The following is a 24,304-nucleotide window of genomic DNA, read 5'->3' as shown; positions in this document are numbered from 1 at the left end:
TTAAAATGGATACTACAGAAATCCAAAGGTTCATAAGATGCTCCTATGAGCAACTATATGCCAATAAATTGGAAAACCTAGAAGAAATGGATAACTTTCTAGACACATAAAAGCTACCAATATTGAACCAGGAAGAAATCCAATATCTGAACAGGCTAATAACAAGTAATGAGATTGAAGCTGTAATAAAAATTCCTCCAGCAAAAATAAGACTGGGACCCAAGCTTCTCTGCTGTTTTACTAAACGTTTAAAGAACTAATACTAATCTTACTCAAATTATTCTGAAAATTAGACAAGGAAGGAAAACTTCTAAACTCATTTCATGAGGCCAGTATTACCCTGATTCCAAAACCAGACAACAAAGATATAGCAAAAAAAGGAAAACTATAGGCCAATATCCCTGATAAAACTGATGCAAAAATCCTCAGCAAAATACTGGCACAGTGAATTCAACAATAACTTCAAAAGATCATTCATCATGATCAAGTGGGATTTATCCCAGTAATGCAAAAATGGTTCAACTTACTAAATAAATCAATGTGACACATTATATCAACAGAAATAAGAGCAAAAGCCATATAATCATGTCAATTTGATGCTGAAAAAGCATTTGATAATATTCAACATCAATTCATCATAAAAAGTATAAAAAAATGGGGGATAGAAGAAATATACAACAAAGCCACAGCTAGTATCATACTGAATGGAGAAAAACTGAAAGCCTTTCTCCTCTAAGATCTAGAACATAAGGATGCTTACTTTCAATACTGCTTTTCAAAATAGTTCTGGAAGTCCTAGCCAGAGCAATCAGAAAAGAGAAAGAAATAAAATTTGGAAAGGAAGAAGTAAAATTACTGTTGTTTGCAGGTGATACAATCTTATATTTCAAAACAAACCTAAAGACTCCACCAAAAAACTATTCATAATAGCCAAGATTTAGAAGCAACGTTTAAGTGTTTATCAACAGATGCATGGATAAAGAAAATGTGGCCTGTATACATGATGGAGTAGTATTCAGCCATAAAAAAGAATGAAATCCTGTCATTTGCAACAACATGGATGGAACTGGAGGTCATTATGTTACACGAAATAATCCAGGCACAGAAAAACAAACTTCACTTATTCTTACTTATTTATGGGAGCTAAAAATGGAAACAATTGAACTTACAGTGATAGAGCATAGAATGATGATTACCAGAGGTTGAGAAGGGTAGTGGGTGTAGGCTGGTGAGGAGTGGAGATGGTCAATGGATAATGAATAAGAACTAGTATTTTATAGTACAACAGAGTGACTATAGACAATGATAATATTGTACATTTTCCACAGCTAGAAGGGTTTAATTGAATTGCTTGTAGCAAAAAGGATAGACGCTTGAGGTTATGGATACCCCATTTTCTATGACGTGATTATTATATATTGCATGCTTATATCAAAGTGTCTCACGTAACCCTTATGTGTATATACCTACTATGTACCCACAAAAATTAAAAATTAATAAATAAAAAGAAGCGACAGAATCTTGATTATAGTCATGCATACCTGAGGACTTCCAGATGTTTAAGTATTTAAATTGTAAAATATAATTAATGAAAATGTATTGTTTCTTTCATCACATATGTATGTCCTCTTATTCAAGACCATGTTTTCATTATTTTTAAAACTTACTTTTATGGGCAAGAAAAAAACCACATGAATTTAAGTATATAATACTTCAATATATGTAGATATAATGTAATATTTATTAGCATCTTAAAACACAATATATGTAATATTTAAGTTCAGTTCAATTTAACATTTTACCTATAAAGGCATAGACACTATGTTGTCTGGGGGGAAACAGCCCAATATTACAGTGGTTGCAGAATGTCAATGTTTAGTTGTCTCTAGGAGAGAATTCTTAGGATTAGGAACACTCATGCTTGCTATTTGAGACAGGTAGATAAGCTCCTTAAATGAGATGAGCAAAACAAATATACTATCATTTATTTTTCTAATTTCTTGAAATAAGAAAAATTATCCCTTTTCTACAGCAGGACAATTATTATAAAAATCAATGTCAAAGTTTTTACTAGCATAAAGTTGTGCACATAGATTTCTGGGTTATAATGGCTGCTTACAGCATTTGTTTTATTCTTACCTACTATCCAACTATGAGCATTACAAAATATTTATCAATCACTCATCCACTATTTCAAGAATATGTCTTCCCTTTATCTCTATTATAATCTACCACATCTTCACAAATGATATGAAAATATAATTATAACTAACAAGTACATCATGCTTTCTATGTGCCAGCAATGTTTCCAATAAGTTTACATGTTCTAAACAACAATAGTGTCACATGAAATTTATGTACTGGGTGCTATTATCATTGCCAGTTTATATAGAGAGAAACAAAGACACAGAAACTTTAAGTAAATTGCCATACTACTTGGAACGTAGTAGAGATGTGATTTGAACCCAGGCTTTATAATGAAAGTTCTTAACTACTATGCTATGATCATCAAAAAGATAACTTTTAAAAAATATCCTAGGATTTCATCAATTTAGGGCCACTACTCTTTTGCTACTTGAAACATTATCTTTTGGTCTTGAAAATGAAATGTATATTCTATCTTAATCTTTGTTGATGTCTCTTCTTCAGTTATAACCAGTTTTAACTCTTCCATATGTTGGATTGATACTACGTGTTTTAAAAATCAATATCGTCAACATCATAGAACACAGTTCTTGTAAAAGTTTAAACTTTCAGCTGGGCACTGTGGCTCACGTCTGTAATCCTAGCACTTTGGGAGTTTAAATTTCACTTTGATATACATTTGCATTTTATGTTAGATATTCTCCAAACACAAAAATAGGTCTCAGACTGAAAGACTAACTGTGCAATTATGGACAATTCTGTCAAGCTGGAATGATGAAGAGGTGGACTGAATGAGATCTATTTCTATAACTGGTCAGTTCATTTTAGCAGACCTTTTTGCTATGACAACCTGCTAGCTGTGATTCTAAAGAGCCTACCTCCTTTATCTACTGATTTTTTATGTCTTTTTTTCTCTCAAATAGGCAGGCCTCTAGGTTCTAATTTACTTGAAAATCTTGAAGAGAAATTCAAGAATATATCTTCATTATGTGGACTAAGTATAGAATGTGTGTGGCCAGCTTTCCTGCTGCATTTATAAAACCCAGGGAAAAATTATATTCTTTAACTTTTACTTATGACTGGCTGTAACTTATAGTTAAATATTATATTCTTTGCTAAGAATAGTTTCTAAATTATTAACAGACACTGTTAAGATCCTTTCTCTTTTTATTCTAATTCAAATTATTTTAAAATTCAATATTAACAGGCATGCCAAATGGCAATGAGGAAGTCAAACTGTCACTGTTTGCTGATGATATGACTGTATACCTACAAAACTCTAATGACTCATCCAAAAAGCTCCTAGAACTAATAAATGAATTCAGCAAAGTTTCAGGATACAAAAATTAATGTACACAAATAAGTAGCTCTGTTATATACCACCAGCAACCAACCTTAGAATCAAATCAAGAACTCAATGCCTTTTTTAATAGCTGCAAAAATTAAAATACTTAGGAATATACCTAACCAAGGAGGTGAAAGACTTCTACAAGGAAAACTATGAATCACTACTGAAAAACTTCATAGATGACACAAACAAATGGAAACACATCTCATGCTCATGGATGGGTACAATCGATTTTGCAAAAATGACCATACTTCCAAAAGCAATCTACAAATCCAATGCAATTCCCATTAAAATACCTCCATCATTCTTCACAGAACTAGAAAAAACAATCCGAAAATTCATATGGAACCAAAAAGGAGCCTGCATAGCCAAAGCAAGGCTAAGCAAAAAGAACAAATCTGGAGGCATCACACTACCTGATTTCATACTATACAATAAGGCCGTAGTCACAAAAACAGCATGGTACTGGTATAAAAATACTCACAAAGACCAATGAAACAGAATAGAAAACTAAGAAACAAAGCTAAGTACTTACAGCTAACTGATCTTTGACAAAGCAAACAAAAACATAAAGTGAGGGAAGGACACTCTATTCAACAGATGGTGCTGGGATAATTGGCAAGCCACATGGAGAAGAATGAAACTGGATCCTCATCTCTCACCTTATAGAGAAATCAACTCAAGATGGATCAAGGACATAAATCTAAATCCTGTAACCATAAAAATTCTAGAAGATAACATCAGAAAAACCCTTCTAGATGACCAAGAACCCAAAAGCAAATGCAACAAAAACAAAGATAAATAGATGAGACTTAATTAAACTAAATAGCTTCTGTATAGCAAAAGAAACAATCAGCAGAGTAAACAGACTATATATATATATATATATGTGTGTGTGTGTGTATATATATATATATATATGTATGTAGAGAGAGAGAGAGAGAGAGAGAGAGAGATTATGCAGCCATAAAAAGGAACAAAATAATGGTATTCATATCGACCTGGATGGAATTGGAGGCCATTATTCTAATTGAAGTAACTCCTCACAGATGGAAAAACCAAATATTGTGTGTTCTCACTCATAAGTGGGAGCTAGGTTATGAGGATGCAAAGGCAAACAAATGATACAATGGACTTTGGAGACTCAGGGGTAAGGATGGCAGGGTTGAGAGATAAAAGACCAAACATTGGGTTCAGTGTACACTACTTGTGTGATGGGTGAACCAAAATCTCAAAAATCACCACTTAATAACATACTCATGTAACCAAACACCATCTGGTCCCCCAAAACCTATTGAAATAAAAATGTAATATTAAATTACGATATGTTTCCAAGTTTATAAATAAAATTATAAGTATTAACATTTATAATATCTAACACAAGGTTTTTAAAAAAGCACCTGCAACATAAAATCTCACAAGTCAAAAATATTTTTGCTATAAATATCCAAAAATTTTTTATGTGTTTCACAGGGTGTCTATTAAAGACTTACATTTTTTCCATAATTCTTACTGAAGGATAAGATACTGACATTTCTATTATATACTGCTATAAGAATAAGTGATTTGTGTGGTGTGGGATGGATGCAGAAGAATATCACTAAAAGTCCTATGAACTTTGAACAAAAAATAAAGAAATACTATGAGCACCTTTATGCCACAAATTTGATATTCTAGATTAAATGGATCAATTTATTTAAAGACACATTTTTCGAAAACTCATATAAGAAACAAACAATCAGAATAGACTTATGTCTCTTAAAGAAATTGAATCACTAGTTAATAACTTTCCAAAACAGAAAGCACCAGGCACAGATGGGATTATAGGTGAATTTCATCAAACCTTTAAGAAATACTTTGTATCAATTTTCTACAATCACTTTCAGAAGATAGAAGCAGAGGGAATATTTCCTAACTTATTCTGTAGAGCCACCATTACACTAATTTCAAAAACAGACAAGAAGATTACAAGAGAAGTAAACTTCAGACCAACATCTCTCATCAACATAGATGCAAAACTTCTCATTAAATATTAGCAAATTGAATCTAACAATGTATAAAAATAATTTTATACCATGAGCAAGTGGGATTTCTCCTGAGTTGCAAGGTTGTTTCAGCATTTGAAAATGAATTAGTGTGACTATCACACAAACAGCCTAAAGTAGAAAAATTCCATGATCATATCAATGAATGCTGAATAAACACTTGACAAAATTCAACAATCATTCATGACAAAAACTCTCAGGAAACTAGGAGTAGAAGGCAATTTCCTCAATTTGATAAAGGATATGTATATCTACAAAAAAAACCTATAGCTAACATCATAATTAATAGTGAGAAACTTGAAACTTTTCACAAAAATCAGGAATACGGCAAGGGTAACCCCTCTAACCACTCCTTTTCAACATTGTACTAAAATCTTGGCTAATGTCATAAGACAAGAAAAGAAAAGGAAGACAGATTATAAAGGAAGAACTAAAACTGCTTTGTTCACAAATAACATGATTGTCTATGTAGAACACATAAAATAATTGACAAAAATCCTTCTGAAACTAATATGCAATTATAGCATGTTTGGAGTATATAATGTTAATATACAAAAGTCAATTGCTTTTCTGTGTACCATAAATGAACAAGTGGAATTTGAAATTAAAATCACAATACCATTAACATTAGCACCCCCAAAATGGGATAGGAATATACCTAATAACACATGTATATAATCTACATGAGGAAAACTAAAAAACTGTTATGGATACAATCAAATAACTAAACAATTGGGGAGAAATTCCATGTTCATGGATAGGTAGGCTAAATATTGTCATGATGTCAGTTCTTCACAATTTTATCTACAGATTCAATGCAACTTCAATTAAAATCCCAGCAAGTTATTTTGTGGATCTCAACAAACTGATTATACAGTTTATATGGAGGCACAAAAGACCCAGAATGGTCAAAAAAATATTAAAGGAGAACCATAGTTGAAGGATGAACACTCCCTGACTTTAAGACTCACTATAAGGCTACAGTAATCAAGACCCTGTGCTATTGGTGAAATAATGAACAAACAGATGAATAGGACAAAATAGGAAGCCTAGAAAGAGACCTGCATAAACTCAGTCAACCGATCTTTGACAAAGGCAGAAAGGCAATAAAAAAACCAAAGATAGTTATTTTGACAAATGGTACAGGACAATTGGATATTCACATATAAAAATAAGTAAGCATAAACATACATTCTTGAATCCTTCACAAAAAATAACTTAAAATGAATCATGGACCTAATTTCAAAATGCAAAACTCTAAACTCCTAGAATATAAGTAAGAGAAAACCTAGATTACTTTGTGTATGGCAATGACTTTTTAGATAAAATAGCAAGGGCATGATCTATAAAAGAAGTAATTGATAAGCTGGACTTCATTGAAATTTTAATAAACTTCTGCTCCATAAAAGACAGCATCAAATGAACAAGAAGACAAGTTACAGACTGGGAGAAAATATTTGCAAAGACACGCCTAATAAAGGACTGTATCTGGAATATACAGAGAACTTTTAAAGTGTAATAATAATAATAACCCAATCAATTAATAAGTTAATGACCTTAACAGATACCTCATCAAAGAAGATACATAAATGGAAAATAAACATGTGAAAAGATGTTCCACATCATCTCACCAGGTAAATAAGAATTAAAACAACAATGAGATATCATTACACATCTAATAGAATGGCCGAAATCCAGAATACTGACAACATCAACGCTGATGAAGACGTGGAGAAACAGGAACACTCTCATCCTCTGCTGGCGGGGATGCAAAATGGTATTTCCACGTCAGAAGACATTTTGGCGGTTTCCTGCCAAACTAAACATCCTCTTGCCATATGACTAAATAGTCATGCTCCTTGGTATTTATCCCAAGGAGTTAAAAGCTTATCTCTACACAAAAATCTGCATATGGACATTTATAAAAACCTTACTCATAATTGCCAAAACTTAGAAGTAATCAGAATGGCCCTCTGTAGGTGAATGGGATGTATGCAGAAGGAAGTCACTAAACATAACCTTCCCAGACTGTTACTTTCATGTATTTCTTGGTTGGCCAAAACATAAATATGATTATGAAGACATTTTCTGCTCTCACAACAACAACATAGCTTTCACATGAATTGAAAGGACACTTTTCAGACATAATTCAAGTCAAATTAGAGATAGCTGAGGAAACAAAACCTAACATTGTAGCTAATAAAGTTTATTAGGGGTTGAATTGTGTCTCCCAAAGGGGCTTTAAAGTCCTTAGCCCCAGTACCACAGAATTCGGTCTTACTTGGAAATTGAATCATTGCGGATGTAACCAGACAATTTAAGATGAAGTCCTAATAGATTAGGGTGAACCCTTAATCCAATGATACTGGTGTTATTATAAGAAGAGGCAAGACTAGGTAAAGATAAACACACAGAGAGGACAACAGGAGGACTATAGAGGTAGATTGAAGTGATTTTCCTACAACACCACAAATGCAAGGGAAGGCTTAGGGCCACCTGAAGCTGAAAGCAGCAAGAAAGGACACGACTCTCACCCCAACCTCCAAGTTCAGAAGAAGCATGGCCCTGTCAACACCACGTTTCTGAACTTCCAGCTTCTAGGATTGAGAGAATAAATTTCTGTTGTTTTAGCCACACAGTTTTTGTTATTTTGTTATGGGAGCCCTCAGAAACTAATACAAACTTGAACATGGCAGAAGCTTGAAACATGTATGAGTAAAGTGCTGTGTACTGTCTTTCACCAGTAACTAGCAGTCTTTCCTTTGGATTTAGATGTCCAAATCCAGACCAGATCGATTTGATCTGATCTCTTTTTTTAAATTCAATCAGTGGCTATATGCAGATATGTTAATAAAAACTAAAACAACAACAAAAACAACAAAAAAATTGATAAAAATTAAAAATATAAAAAGCAAAAAAACCCTCAAAATAACAGTATATATGTTAGTCACACATAGATAAAAGTGGCATGCTTAAATTATAAACTTATTTTAATGTAATTAACTAGTTATATATTATTATTACTAAAGTATAAATTTTATTCTTAAAAAATAAATCATGAGGTGTATGACAGCATAGATATCTTAATCAAAGTATCTTCCAATTTTACTCTGAATTCCTTAAATTCTAATGCCTATGACTTAGTAACTACAAAATAAATGTGAGGCTGCATTAGAAAAAACAATAAAAATGACATGAATCTTAATTAGTTTGAATGATGATAACTATCATCAATTTGCTCACAATGTTACTTTGAGATAAAGTTTTTAAAGTAAGTCACACTATTGCAAAGCTTAGAAATACTTGTTTAAGAAGACCAATACTCGACAATGCCAGATTTTTTAAATAAGTGGTAATATTCACCAGAAAAAAATGCATACCATATTATAAAAATATCAAACCTATATCCCACCGTTAAGGGTAGGAGCAAAATCTACCTCAAGATATATCATAGGGATCATCAAGAAGTCAGCAAAATCCATCAGTGCTGTCATCATTGTTCTATTGCCTAATTGGGCTTCTTCTCTTCATTATTCCCTAAAATCAGTGCATAGTTTTGAAGAAATCCCATGTCTCTTATTTTATATTTCTACTACTAAACCAAATTGAATATGCTGTAATTGGTCCTTAATTATTGAAGAAATACTGGAACACATCAGTGACTCAACACTATCTTAAACTATTTATATACACTTTGTTATAAATGCGCTCAATTATTGTTCATTAGTTCCCATGAATATTGGATAAATCAGCTTTTATTGACTTATAGAAAGTTAAACAGTGTGTGAGCTCCAGAATATACTAGGAATATATAATCTGAGAATATAAATTCTACAAGATAAAGAACTTGTAATTCCTTTAGGTATTTAAGGTATAGATATCTACCAGAAGTAGATATCTCTTTTTAAACTGTGAAACACCATATAATGTTACTTGAAATTAATATTGCTGATGATGTAGTCAAATTTCTTATAAAATGTTGTTATTCACATACTTTTCAATAATATGGATCAAATATACATTTTTTTCATTATAGAGTAAATTCAGAAAAAGTAAATATACTGTGCATGCTATGTTTCAGTAAGTTTGTTAATATAGTCACTAATCATACCTGAGTTAGTTCATTAATAGCTACAAGTCCATTACTGTCTGCATCAAAATATTTAAACATTTGATCCACCAATAGCTTCTTCCGAGATATGTCGTCGTCATTAGGATTTTCATTTTCTTGCATAATATATTTTTGGTTTTGTAAATCTAATAGCATATTTTTCATCTTGCTGTATTCAGTAGTCTTGCACTTATCTCCTGTAACAAAAGAACTAGTTATTTTCAAAGCAATATTATTGAAAAGAAATAGTTTATTTAATTCATGTTTAGAGGCTATTTTATGAATAACATTCTATGTACATAATTTTTACTTTTTTAGTGTTGCACAATTTACGACTTGTACAAGAAAAATGAAATGGGCTATTTCCATGATGGGACAGAAAACTTTTATCTCTATTACATCTGATAACAACATATTTCTGTGTGGTTTGTTTATGAGAAAGGTATAGATGCTATGACAGACATAAAAAAAAATGATAGTTCCAGCTGGAAACTTATTTCAAAGCTTAAATGTATTGTTTTAGTTTTTATTCTTACTCTAGATCTCTTTATAAGTCTCTAGATAAGTCTCTATAAAACTCTCTAGATAGTTTTACAAGTGCAGAAAATGAGATATAAGCAGGTGAAATCAATTGCTGAAGGCAAAGGATCAGATTGTGCTGGATTTTGTACTTAAACATATATATAGAGAGAAATAAGTATATAGAAATACATATAGAAATATATGTGTTTAAACATATATACTAAATATGTATATATGTGTATATATATGGTTCCAAGAGATGATACCACATTTTAAATCTGAGATATGTTTTAAAGATTTGGATTTGCATTGATGACATTCGCACATATATATTTACATTTATATTATTTTTTAAAATTTTTTAGTTGTTACAAATACACAATGGCTGCACATATTTATGGGTTACATGTGGTATTTTGACACAGGCATACAACATGCAATGATTAAAATCAGGGTAATTGGGATATCTATCACCTCAAACATTTATGATTTCTTTAGGTTAGGGACTTTCCAAACCCAGCTATTAATTATTTTGAAATATACAATAAATTATTGTTAACTACAATTGCCCTGTTTTGTTACTGAATATTAGATCATATTAGAAGGCCAGTTCCTTCTAACTGTATTTTGTACCCAACTAACCAATCCATCTTTATTCTCCTGTCATCACCCCCGCCACTCTTTCCCAACCTCTGGTAACCATCACTTTAAAGCCATGAGTTCAAATATTTTTTTTCAGCTTCCATATATGAGTGAGAACATGTGATATTTGTCTTTCTATGCCTGGTTTATTTCACTTAACATAATATCCACCAGTTCCAGCATGTTGTTGCAAATGTCAGGATTTCATTCATTTTTATGACTGACTAATATTTCATTGTGTATATGAGCCACATTTTCCTTATCCATTAATCTGCTGATGAACACTTAGGTTGATTCCATACCTTGACTATTGTGACTAGTGCTGTGATAAACATAAGAGTGAAAATATCTCTTTGATATTCTAATTTACTATCTTTTGCCTATATATCCAGCAGTGGGATTGCCTGTACACTGCTGGTGGGAATGTAAATTAGTACAAACACTATGAAGAACAGTATGAAGCATCTCAAAAAACTAAAAATAAATGCATTTTCTTAATTCTGACTTCTTAATAACACTAAGATCATATTAGTATTCTTCTCATAGTGTTTTCTTACTGTTCTGATATTCATTCATCTCTTTGTTTAGGGCCCCTGGTATATAATGTGATATATATTTGCACTTTTTATTTTACAGTATTAAGTTTGCCTCTCCACAGCTAAATCATAAGCTTACTGAAGCAAGATTGCATTACAGATATTTAGTATCTGCCATGTAATAACCAGGACAATACTGGGAACATCATAGTTAGTGAAAATAATTTCTTGGATTACTGTCTCTCAAAAGTAAATAACGGCCAGGTGCAGTGGCTCATGTCTGTAATCCCAGAACTTTGGGAGGCTGAGGCGGGGGAAATCACCTGAGGTCAGGAGTTAAAGACCAGCCTGGCCAACATGGTAAAACCCCATCTCTACTAAAACTAAAAAAAAATTGATCAGGCATGGTGGCATGTGCCTCTAATCCCAGCTACTCGGGAGGCTGAGGCAGGAGAATCACTGGAACCCCAGAGGCGGAGGTTGCAGTCAGCCAAGATTGCACCACTGCACTGCAGCCTGGATGACAGAATGAGACTCTGCATCAAAAAAAAAAAAAAAAAAAAAAAAAAAAAAAAAGAAAAGGAAAAAGAAAAAATTCTCTAATATTTTCACATAATTATTTTACGTGAAGAAATAATTTTACTTACAATGGCCTCATGATGAGATCTTTATAAATGCCATATTGAAATGGTATGTATATTGCTGATAGCAAATGTGATATGAAATATACAAAAAATCAGTGCATAAATAATTTGAAAATTAAATAATAGGTTTTATATTAGTTGAGATTTTTTATAACATATTTTTAGGAAAAAAATCCTAACTTTATAATTATGATCAATTTTGACAATTAGGCTTAAGAGCATCTACAATGTTAAAAGAAAATGTCTAAAGACATTTAAATATGTGTCAGAGAAGCATGGGGCTACAAAACAATATTTGAATCTCATTCTCTTTTGAGACAAAATGGAAAACAATCTCTTCCAAAGAGATGATAGACTGTCTTTATTTTTCCAAGGCAGTGAAATTACTATTGCTGTTCAGCACTTTGGTTTTTAGCAATCCTATCCTGTCAACAAGTTCTTTTTCACAACAAAATGTAAACTTTGTGCTGCAGATTAAGTCAATTTTGTATCATCCTGTTCTCACTAAAGAAGAAGAAGAAGAATATGTTTTCATAATAGCAAGAAACTCATTGACAAAAGAGAGAAGTAATCAAATCCGTAGCCATTGCTAGCAATTTTGGTATCGGGGAAAGCAGCACAAAGGGAGCCTTCAAATAGTGAACGTGTGTTTATCTGTGTGTACAGGTGTGCATCAGGAAGGAGAGAAATGTGTGATGAAAAAAATACTGAAAAGGATCATACACCATTCCAATAGCCTTTCCTTGGATTTCTGTATATGACCCTGGGTCTGTAGTGCCTTCATTTCTATCAACTGCCAGTGGATGCCATATGAAACTGGGGGCTGACCTTTAGACCAATGGCAATGGAGAGATCTGAATGTTGGCGAGAGATGGATGGGAAATAGGAGTTAAACACTGAAAACCTTTAACTAATATTTAAAACTGGAGAAAGGGATAGAGTTTGGGTTGCCCCACTCTAATTTTGACCTAATCTAATCAGTGTGATCATCATAACACTCTCATTAATGCTTTCATTCCCCAAATAGTTGTAAATTTCTTCTCCAGTCCAGAAATTGAGGTAGTTGCTGGAAATCCAAATAAAATAACCATAAAAATCATTGCAGTTAAGGCATTCATATTCTATAAATATGTACAATGTGCATGCAATTATTTAAATTTCTGTAAAAATTTATTAGTTTAAATTTTTTTTGTCATAGAATTTTTAGTTATAAATAGGTATATCTGTTATTAATAACAGATTACATGTAAGGAAGGCTTCCCATGTGTCAGAAGCTTTACACATATTAAGTCATTTTATACTTATTGAATCTTCCCAACAACCCAAAAAGAAAATCATTATGATTACTACCATTTTACAGATGAGGAACTAAGGCACAGAGATGTGAAATAACTTGTTCAAGGTTATAGAGCTAGAAGGGCAGATTTACTTTTACATACGTGCCGTATCTCCCTTTTATCCACTGACTTTACTTCTCTCATTTTCAGAACTGAGTTTTTCTTTTTAACTATTTTATTTAATAGTTTAAATATTGCATGAATTCTGTAATTTGTCTAATGATTATTTGTAAAGTAAGAGATAGATATAATAACAAAACCTAGGCAATATCACTGTTTATATTACAGAAGGAGAAAGAACACACACACACACATACACACAAATGTAGTATCTAAGAGGTAACAGGTGAACTATCAGAATGTATTGAATAGAAAGCCAAAGGGAGAGAACTTTTCAAGAAACAGAGTGTGATGAAATGTAAAACACTTGAGAGTAAAAGCAAGATAAACAAAACGTGTCCATTGGAGTCCTTAAACTGGAGGTAATTAGTAACTTTAAAGAAAAAAATTAAACTTTAAAGAAAAATGCTAGTAACTAAATGGTGCAAATTTTACATTACAATGGGTTGTGTAGGGTAATACATAATTATTAAATATTAAATTATTAAATAATTTCTAATTTCCAAATTAGAAATATTAAATATGTATTACCCTTTTAATAATTATTGATAGAAAAGGAAAACAACTAGCATGGTTAACACAGAAGAGTAGACATTTAGAAATTGTGCTCCCTCCCCAAGTCCAAAAATAGCAGCAAGCAGGAAGGGAATAAGTTTTTGTTTGTTTATGTGGTTACTTTGATAGAATCATTTTCTCAAGTTAATTGACAGCATGAGATTAGCATAGCTAAACAAAAGAAACGATTTCACTTCATGCTCTGGGAGAACAGTGTGAAATCTCCTCTGCTGTTCCTGTTCTAGGCACAAAGAATATACTAGGGAACGTGACAAAAATCCTTACTTATTGGTATCTGTACATTATCTTTCTTCCCATGGATGCAGCGTCACTAGGGCTGTGCTGACTTTTGACTCAGAGTCATTCTAAGGGCAAGGAAAATTCATCTGGCCTTGTAGGGCCTGCAAGGATGCGGAATCACTGACGCCCAAATGCCTGCACCTGTGTAGCTGGCAATGCCTCTCCAAGTCACACAGAACTGAGAACAATGACATCTTACACATCTGAGAGTACAACCGTCAGTTTTGAGTACATGATAAGTGCTAAAAATTATAGATTATATCAATTATGCTTAGTATAATATGTTTTTGTAAAGGCTGCAATTTGTTCTCATCTCTTTGAAATTACACTTTTATCCTTTCCTCCTATCCTCCAGTAAAAAGTACCAATTCCCTCCAACACAAAAGATTCACTCAAAAGCATAAAAGGAAACCATGTTTTATCTTTTTGACACTTATTCTTAGAATTTGATTAGTTTGATTCCAATATAAGCCGAAATCTTAGAAACTCAAAGAATAAAAATGTATTGTTTTTATTTAGAATAAATTCCATTTGTATATTATAATGTATGTAGAAACTGTTTTTCTCAAACTATTCAATAATTGCTAATAAACACAAATATTTTAGACAAATATTTTGTATTTAAAGCATAAAAAAGATGTAAAAATTTCAGTTGTATTTAATATGCATATGTAATATGCATATATGAATCAAATTCAATGTGGAAAGCTATCATGTTTATATTAATTATAAGTAGTGAAACTATGTATACAAAGGAATCCAAATTATCTTGGTTAAAGGTAGCCTGAACATAATTAAAAAAAAAAAAACTTTAAAACTAAACTGTGATATCTACCTAATTTTCAAAAAGATAAAAAGTGTCAATTGTATTGTGTTATTTGAACTTTACTTAAGTGTACTACAGTTATATATAGTAATGTAAGCTTCCTATCTTTCAGGTACTAGTCTAGTTCTCGATATTCACTGGTACAAACACACTTACACACACCACATTAGAACATAGTGCGTTTAAAGAGCCATGATTATTGTAAATACAGGGGCATTTTTTAAAAGACTTTGGTTTTTAGTGTTTTAGGCTTACAGAAAATTGAGCAGAAATTATAGAGTTCCCATAGACCCTTTTCCCCCAACACATGCAGATCTTCCCCAGCTATCAACATCCCACATCATAGTTACAGTCGATGAAGAAATATTGAATACCATTATCACTCCAGATCCATAGTTCAACTTATGATGCTTTAAGTACATTAAAGTTCTTGGTGTTGTACATTCTACGGGTTCTGACAATTGTATAATGGCATTTATCTACCATTATACTATAATTTACAGAACAGTTTTACTGGCCTAAAAATCCTCCGTGCTCCATCTATTCATCACTCCTTCTCCTGTAACCCTTGGCAACCACTGATTTTTTTTTTATGTTTTCCACAGTGTTACCTTTTCTAGAATGTCATATAGTTGGAATCATACAGTATGGAGATTTTTTCAAACTGGGCTTCTTTCACTTAGTAATATGAATGTTTGTTTCCAGTATGTCTTTTCATGGCTTGATAGCTCACTTCTTTTTAGAACTGAATAATATTCCATTGTATGAATGTACCACAGTTTATCCATTCACCTGTTGAAGGGCAACTTGGCTGCTTCTAAGTTTTGGCAATTGTGGATAAAGCTGCTATAAACATCTCTGTGAAGATTTCTGTGTATGGATTTAAGTTTTCAACTCATTTGAATAAACATCAAAAAGCATGATTGCTGCATGATATGGTAAGAATATATTTAGTTTTGTAGGAAGCTGTCAAAGTCTCCTCCAAAGTGGCTGTACCATTTTGTATTCCAGCAAGCAATGGGTGAAACTTCCTATTGCCCCGTATCTTTGCCAGGATTTGATGTCGTCAGTGTTTTGGGTTTTCATCAGTCTAGTAAGTGTGTAGTGGTAGTTCCTTTTGTTTAGAGGGGATTATTTTAGTTTGTAAGTGATTATATTTTACAAGACCTAAGTTCCTTTATCCTGCCCTCGCTTTCTACCCACAGAACATTTGATTTGACTTAATTTATTATGGCCTTAAGCATTGTTGAATAGTTAAATAAAAAGTGAGTGAAAACATGATTAATTTAATTGACACGCTTACTGATTAATTTTGGGAATTAATCTTACTGGAAATAAAAGGGAAGTATTGTGAGTTAAAAATTAATTCCCCAAACACTTTGCTACTTAGGATATAACTTGTCAATTATATGCCACATTGTAATTGGCAACTGTCTCCCAATCTATCTAAGCAGTAGTAAAAACAATAGTTTGATACTCTAGTTCAGCAAATGTGATTATGTATTAGAATTTCAATAAAGATGCTCTAGTATCCAGGTGACTTTGCTCTTTTAACCCTGAGAGAATGTTAATTAAAATGTTTCTGAGGGTTGCAATTATTTTCATCAAATACAACACACTTGGATCATGTGTGCAGCTTAGCTATTACTTCCTTTCTTCATCCCCTCCCAACACTGCCACAAACACAAAAGCAAATCATAAAGATGCAGCGAACATTAGCAGAAAACACAACAAAATAAAACAAAGCATGATAAAATGGTGAAATTGATGATCTAGAATGTGTAGCAACCTAAATAAAAAACATAAATTTATCCCCCCCTCCACAAAATACAATTTAACATATTAGCTATCATAACTGGTCAAATGCATTATTTTAATGTTTAGTGAATTTAATAGTCTGTTAAATCATTATCCTTAGAGTAAAACTCAGGAAAATATAATACACTTCATATGAAAAGATATGCCTTTTATAGAATATATGAGAGCTAATGCTCTTAAGCAGTTTGTAAATTAAGTGATTTCCCTAAATAATTATTTTTTTTTCTGGGTAACCTACCTATAATTAATTTGCACATGACATGCAAGGCCTTCCATCTTCTCACAATACTACAATTGCTGGTAAAATTTAAATGCATTATTCCTTCCTTCCTTCTTCCCTCCCTTCCTTCCTTCTTCCCTTCCTGCCTGCCTGCCTGCCTTCCTTCCTTCCCTCCTTCCTTCCTTCCTTCCTTCCTTCCTTCCTTCCTTCCTTCCTTCCTTCCTTCCTTCCTTCCTTCCTCTTTCTTCCTCTTTCTTTCTCTCTCTCTTTCTCTTTCTCTCTCTTTCTCTCTTTCTTTCTTTCTTTTGGCAGATTTTCACTCTTGTCACCCAGGCTGGAGGGCAGTGGCACAGTGGCATGATCTTGGCTGACTGCAACCTCTGCCTCCTGGGTTCAAGGGACTCTCATGCCTCAGCCTCCTGAGTAGCTGGGATTATAGGTGTGTGCCACCATGCCTGGCTAATTATCATTATTATTATTTGAGATGCTGTCTCACTCTGTCACCCAGGCTAGAGTGCAGTGGCATGATCTTGGCTCACTGCAGCCTCCATCTCCCAGATTCCAGCTATTCTCCTGCCTCAACCTCCTGGGTAGCTGGGATTACAGGCACATGCCACCATGCCAGCCTAATTTTTGTCTTTTTAGTATAGACGGGGTTTTGCATGTTGGCCAGGCTGGTCTCGAACTCCTGATCTCAAGTGATCCGCCCCACTCAGCCTCCCAAAGTGCTGAGATTACAGATGTGAGCCACCATGCCTTGCCAATTATGTCTTGTATATTATGCTTCATAGGACTTAACAGTTTTGATTGTAGCAGCATGTGCTTTATAGACATTGTTAATGTTGATTTGTAATTCTGTGAATTTATATTACTTTTGGGAGTAAAAATAAATGAAATACTTTTTTGTAAATAAATTTGACCTTTAAGAAAAAACAGATTACAAAAAAGTAAATCTATGACAGCATCAAATATAGTCAAAAGATGCATGTGATTCTATTAAGAACAAATCTCTTAGTGCTCTTTAACACCAAATAATCTATTTTCTCCACTAATTTTTCACATCATTCAAATATGTGACTGCCAATGAGAAAGTTATTATTTCTATTCATGTTATAGAAGATAATGCTATCCACCGGCCGGGCGCGGTGGTTCAAGGCTGTAATCCCAGCACTTTGGGAGGCCAAGGCGGGTGGATCATGAGGTCAGGAGATCGAGACCATCCTGGCTAACACGGTGAAACCCTGTCTCTACTAAAAATACAAAAAATTAGCCGGGCGTGGTGGCGGGCGCCTGTAGTCCCAGCTACTCGGGAGGCTGAGGCGGGAGAATGGCGTGAACCCGGGAGGCGGAGCTTGCAGTGAGCCGAGATTGCACCACCGCACTCCAGCCTGGGCAACAGAGCGAGACTCCGTCTCAAAAAACAAAAAGAAAAAAAGAAAAAGATATGCTATCCACATCTATGAAATCACAGGCATAAAACAAATTTTTAACGCAATACTTACACAGTAATCATATTGCCGCCACTGATGTAGGTGTTTTACAGATTTTAACTCATTTAATCTTTATGACACGAAGAAGTAAATGTCATTTGCCATAGCATATCTTTGAAAACACAATAGACCCAAAATAGACTCAACATTTGACTTTACATGAAGATCTGAGGAACTTTTCACCATAGAATCGTAAGCACATATTTCAAAAATAAATTCAAAAGCTTCTCATGAGGTACGGAAGCTACAAGGTACATCCATTTGTCTTGCGTGAAAGTAGAGCTTTACCGTTGTTTTTTCTGCAAATTTACTTGAAATTCTGTCCAGGATTCAGTTTCAGGAGGACAGCCTGCCTACATGTAATCTGATACACATATTCAACAATAAATCCCATCTTCTCTATCACTCTACACTGGAACAGAAAGAACCTTTGGTTGATAAGGTTTTTTAATTTCTCCAAAAATTATTAGAGCAAGTAAATAATAATGAAAGGGATGACTCAACAAGACTGTCTAAATCTCATGGTTTCGTATTCATCTAACAATATAATTTATAGCTTCAAAAGTTGCAAATCAAATGATGACACAATTACAAGGCAAGTTTGATAAACGACAGCCATAGAGGAAAACTGCAATGCAGCTATATGAGAAATGTATATCAAGCAGCCATAAGGCATAATGCCTTGGTTTATACTAAACCCAGAAATGTACTTTTACACTCTTCCTTCAGCATGAAGTTTAATGCTGACCTTATATATAGTTAAAGGTTGAGGTTCAAGTTCGTTTTTTTCTGAAGTGTTTTCCAAAGCTCTGGGACTTTTGGCCAGTTTGGTGTTAAAAGTACCTGCTTATGAACAAAATTATATTTTGTTTTTCTTGTCAATGAATATATCTGTCAAGAGTTTACATGTGCCTTGCCTCAATATCTCAGTCATGCTTTGTCTCATTTATCACAAGAAAAATGCAAAAGTGGTCATGAAATACAGGATTTCCTCTACAGTTTATACATCTATATTCCTTATCCATTCATTCTCTTTGACCAAATAAACAAGAGATAACATATTTATGAATGTGTATTGACCTCTGGCCTTGTCTTTATTCAATCAGATTTAACACCAAAACAATTATTTCCAAAATGCATTATTTTATTCTATATAATTATAAATATTAAAATACTAGCATATCATATTAAACATAATATCAACATTCATAGCATTGTCATTATTTTATGTTATATGCTTTTATGTAGGCTCAATATTTGTAGTGGGTTAACATATATATAACAATTCATAGCATGTTACAGTGGGAAGAAATATCTTGTATGTAAGTGGGCAAAGTTGCCTTATCAGGCCTTATACCAACTCAATAATAACATATAAATGAGCAATCTGAATAGATGTAACCTGCATACAGCCATGTCCCTTAGGTTGTCACAACTATTTGTTAACTGTGATTACTTATCTTAAGCACAGTCAACCTTTGAGAGACGTTGTCCTGTAAGAGTCCTATGAGAGTTTTCATTTCAATCAGTCATAGCCTGGATACTAGCCTTAATTCTTCCTAATTGTCCCCAAACCAACCAAATAAATACAAGTAATTCTACGAATCTGTGTCCCTCCAGAAAAGAGGATTATTCAGTGTTCTCAAGTAAGACTTGGTTCTGGTATATAGTTAAATTGTCAAGAGCAGATTTCTTCCGCTAGACATGTATCTACCATTCTCTACTATAGGATGATTCTTTGCAATATTTCCAAATAAAGTAACCTCTATTTTCCTATGAAATTTCAAACACTACCCATACAAATACTATGTATTAAGAACCTCTAGTGTGTATAACCTATCTGCCAATGTCCATCACTTTTTTTCTAGAAGGTTATAAATGCCAACATTAATTTATCAGTATTACACATCAGTATTACACATTGCATACTTCATATTTTTTATTCACCCACTTGCAAGATAAACAAATAAATGTTTAATTGTGCACTTTCTTATGAATATGCATCATGTTTTAACAATAGCTTATCATGACCTTGACCAAAGATATTAAGGAAGTAGAAAAGGTAGAGGTGAATAATAGGAGATAGAGTAAATTGATACTTGACATTTTCTATTTTAAATGACTGTGATGCCATCAATAGAAATTCAGTTTCTAATGTTGATATTCAATATATATTCAGTAGATAAATATAATGAAAATGACACATTAATTTATAAGTGAGATGTTTAAGATAACTGTGGAATATCCTGGTAGAAGCCTTGATAAGAGAACAGAAAATATAATTTGGTAGCTTTGAAGCTCTAGTTTAGAAGAAAGGAAGTGCTTGATGAATTGAATTTGTGAGTAATTGGTGAGTGCTTGACAGTTGAAGTCATGATTGTAAATGAGATTGATAAAAGAGAACATTTGTAAAGTGTGAAGTGAAGGTCATTACGGTTGAATTATGACCATGCACATTTTATAAGGAGTAATATTCCACAGACTACTTAAAAAGAGGTTGCTAAAACATTGATTAGTTTGACGGAAGAAGAAATGAAGATGGTTTAGTCGTTCAACTTTAGATGCTAAAGTCTATTTCTTGATAAGGAAAAATATGATATAACTATTGCAAATTAGATGGAAAAATATGATGAAAAGAGATGTTGCTCTTCTTTGAAATAAAACATGTTTTCTGTAAAATCTAGCTGACATTTTGATTTTTACCATATGCAAGGATGTGTGTTTGAGTGCCTGTGTGTGCATACATACATAGAACAAAATCTGTGGTTATGCTAATAATAGTAGTGACAGTTCATGTAGAGATATATTCCTTTGATATGGTATTGACATGTTCAGAAATAGTTTATAAGCTACATTAACAAAGATAGGTTCAAGATAACTTGTACTATGAATAGTTGATTTTTCATTAATTTGCCTTTTCTCAAGTCACTTTTGTTGCAACTGAAAAGCATACAAATTATGAATATGTTTAAGAAGAACATTCACTTAAAATGTGTGAAATTTCTAATGTCAGTAGGGAGATGCAAAATTTCTAATTTTCACCTTGTGTATCAACAGTAGAGGATAATTACTTAAGTATTTGCCCTTTTCATGTATGTTGTCAGATGAAAATGAATTGCAGAGCCTCTTTCTAAGTTTTATTGGTTTTTAATTGACACATAATAATTGTACATCTTTATGGGTATGTTTCAGTACATATATACATTGTGTAATGATCAAATCCGGGTAATTAGTATATCCATCACTTTAAAAACATATCATTTCTTTATGATGTGAACATTCAAAATCCTCTCTTCTTGCTATTTTGAAGTATACCATACATTATTGCTGACTGTGGTCACCTTATTGTGCAATAGAACACCAGAACTTATTCCTTCTATCTGTAACTTATACCCATCAACCAATCTTCCCATCTCTCCATTCCAAGCCTGATGCTCCCCAGCCTCTGACAGCTATTCCACTATTCTACTCTCTACTTCTATGAGCTCAACTTTTAAAGGATAACGTAAGAGGGAACATGCAGTATTTTGTCTTCTGTGACAAAGCTTTTGTTAGTAATTCAGTTCCATAGGTGAGTTGAAGAATTACGTAATAAAAACACTTTGAAACAATACCTGTGCAGAGCATCACAGCTCACGCCTATGAACCCAACACTTTGGGAGGTAGAGGCAGGAGGATCTCTTGAGACCAAGAGTTCAAGACGAACCTGGACAATAATGTGAGACCCCGCTCCTGTCACTCCAAAAATAAAATAAAAAAAAAATTAGCTGAATGTGGTGATGTGTACCTGTAGTCTAAGTTACTCAAGAGGCTGAGGTGGGAAGATCACTTGAACCCAGAAGTTTGAGGTTACAGTGAGCCACGATTGTGCTACTGCACTCCAGCCTGAGTGACAGTTCAATACCCTGTCTCTAAAAGAAACAAAAATAAAAACAAAAACAAAACAATGCCTGGATTTCAAAAGTTTCTGAGGAAACAGAAAAAGTAAGATTTTCTCTTCACATATACACCAGAATTGTTATTTAATTTCATTTATTGATTTAGTTACCTGTTTATGAACAGTGGAAACAAAAATATCTTATCTTTGAAGATGACAGATTAATATTCATATACCTATTTTTTATGTATTTGTATCTATACACTAATACAAAAATACATAGTTTAGTAATCTTTTATTTTCTTAAATTACATTTTTTTCTTCTTAGGCTCTATAATTAAAATAACATATGGTAGCTTATGATTGTCATTTTGTGTTAGTTGAATGTTGTTTAGATCATATACTGATTCTTAGTATTTGGTAAATAAGTTTGGAGCAAGCGAAGCGATGACTAGGTGTTGCCAATAAAAAAAAAATCATTATTTATAGCATGGCTTTCTGGGTTTTCCCATTCTAGCCTTTTGTTGCCTTTGAGGTATTTTATTACCCTATAAATTTCAAATAACAGATAGAAATTAAAAAATTATTGTCTATAGATGAACAAACAAATTCTGATGGGAAGAAATTCGATTGACTTTTCTCTCCCTCACTCCATGAAAAAGCCAGGTTCATATCTATTTGGAAATTCATTACCACAATTATTTTTTCCATATACATTTGTGGCTCTTTGCCTTCTTTGAGCTGATTATAACATCTGCCTAGTTGCTTTATAAATAATGAGCACATTTAATATTTAACGTGTGTTCTTTGTATCCACATGATAGTCATGATTTTCCTTAAAAATTATTCTTTGCCACTCTAAATACATCATTCCTTTGTTTAAGAAAAGAACAAAGGCCTAATAGTCAAACTGCTATTACATTATATATAAGTAAATGTACAGAAGTGAATTCACAAAGATCAATTTGAATATACTTTCAGTAAGTTCAGCAAAGTATGTAAAATGAAAAGGTAATCCAGATAGAAAGCATATAAAGTACATTTTTGTTTTAATTTTTTCATTCTTTATTACTACACAAAATAAGCTTCAAAAAAGTGCAGTTCAGTAACTGAATTAATTTCCACCTTTCTAAACATGTATATTTATACTAGCAGTTTACATTAAACAGGATGTTATTATTTTTATTATTGCAACATCCTCTCAAGGAGAAAATGCTGTCACTTTGTGTTATGATGGAGAAATTATAAGTAGGAATTTTTACAAGGCCATAGAGTAAACAGAAATATTAGGATCTGGCTTCTGCTATTTCCTGAAGACACAATGTTTTGATTGTTTAGATTCAAAATATCTTTTTCAAATTGCCATGCACTTCTAACATGGTAGGTAAGACTTTACAGCATCTTCCTGTGAATTAAGAAAGGTGTCCACCTGAGTCCACACAACATTGGGTCCAAAGCTATGGGATCAAGTACAGCCTTTGAGGAAAGAAGAAAGCATTGCTACCCTCCAGTGAATACAAACCTACCCTAGGGTGTCTAGCTTGACAAGTGCAGGGCAGCCTGGATTGCAGTGCCACTTATGTGCTGCCTTGACCAGGTGCCTTTGCACAGTGTACAGTGTTACAGTAATCCTCCTTCATCATTTTCATACTAGGAAGAAAGCTTTTTATTATGAATTCTAATGAGGGCTTTTTCATGAGGATGCATCTAATATTTTATATGACCATATATATTATTGTACCATAGTGTTGCATAGCTAATGAAAAGA

General features: G+C 32.9%; 1 protein-coding gene across 7 annotated transcripts in view; it reads right to left on the bottom strand.

The window, feature by feature from the left end:
* Window positions 1-24,304, bottom strand: part of LOC105488649 (follistatin like 5) — an 813,494-nt gene that overhangs the window by 389,407 nt on the left and 399,783 nt on the right. For 6 of the 7 annotated variants that reach the window (XM_011752911.3, XM_011752910.3, XM_011752909.3 and 3 more), the window contains exon 5: window positions 9,650-9,846. The exons of the other annotated variant lie outside the window; for it this stretch is intronic. In XM_011752911.3, coding sequence (XP_011751213.2) covers window positions 9,650-9,846 — 197 coding nt within the window. The remainder of the gene's footprint in view (window positions 1-9,649; window positions 9,847-24,304) is intronic. 7 annotated transcript variants of the gene reach the window in all.

This window comes from Macaca nemestrina, chromosome 3 (assembly GCF_043159975.1).
Source record: "Macaca nemestrina isolate mMacNem1 chromosome 3, mMacNem.hap1, whole genome shotgun sequence".
NCBI lineage: Eukaryota > Metazoa > Chordata > Mammalia > Primates > Cercopithecidae > Macaca > Macaca nemestrina.
This window is presented reverse-complemented; position numbering and strand designations above follow the sequence as displayed.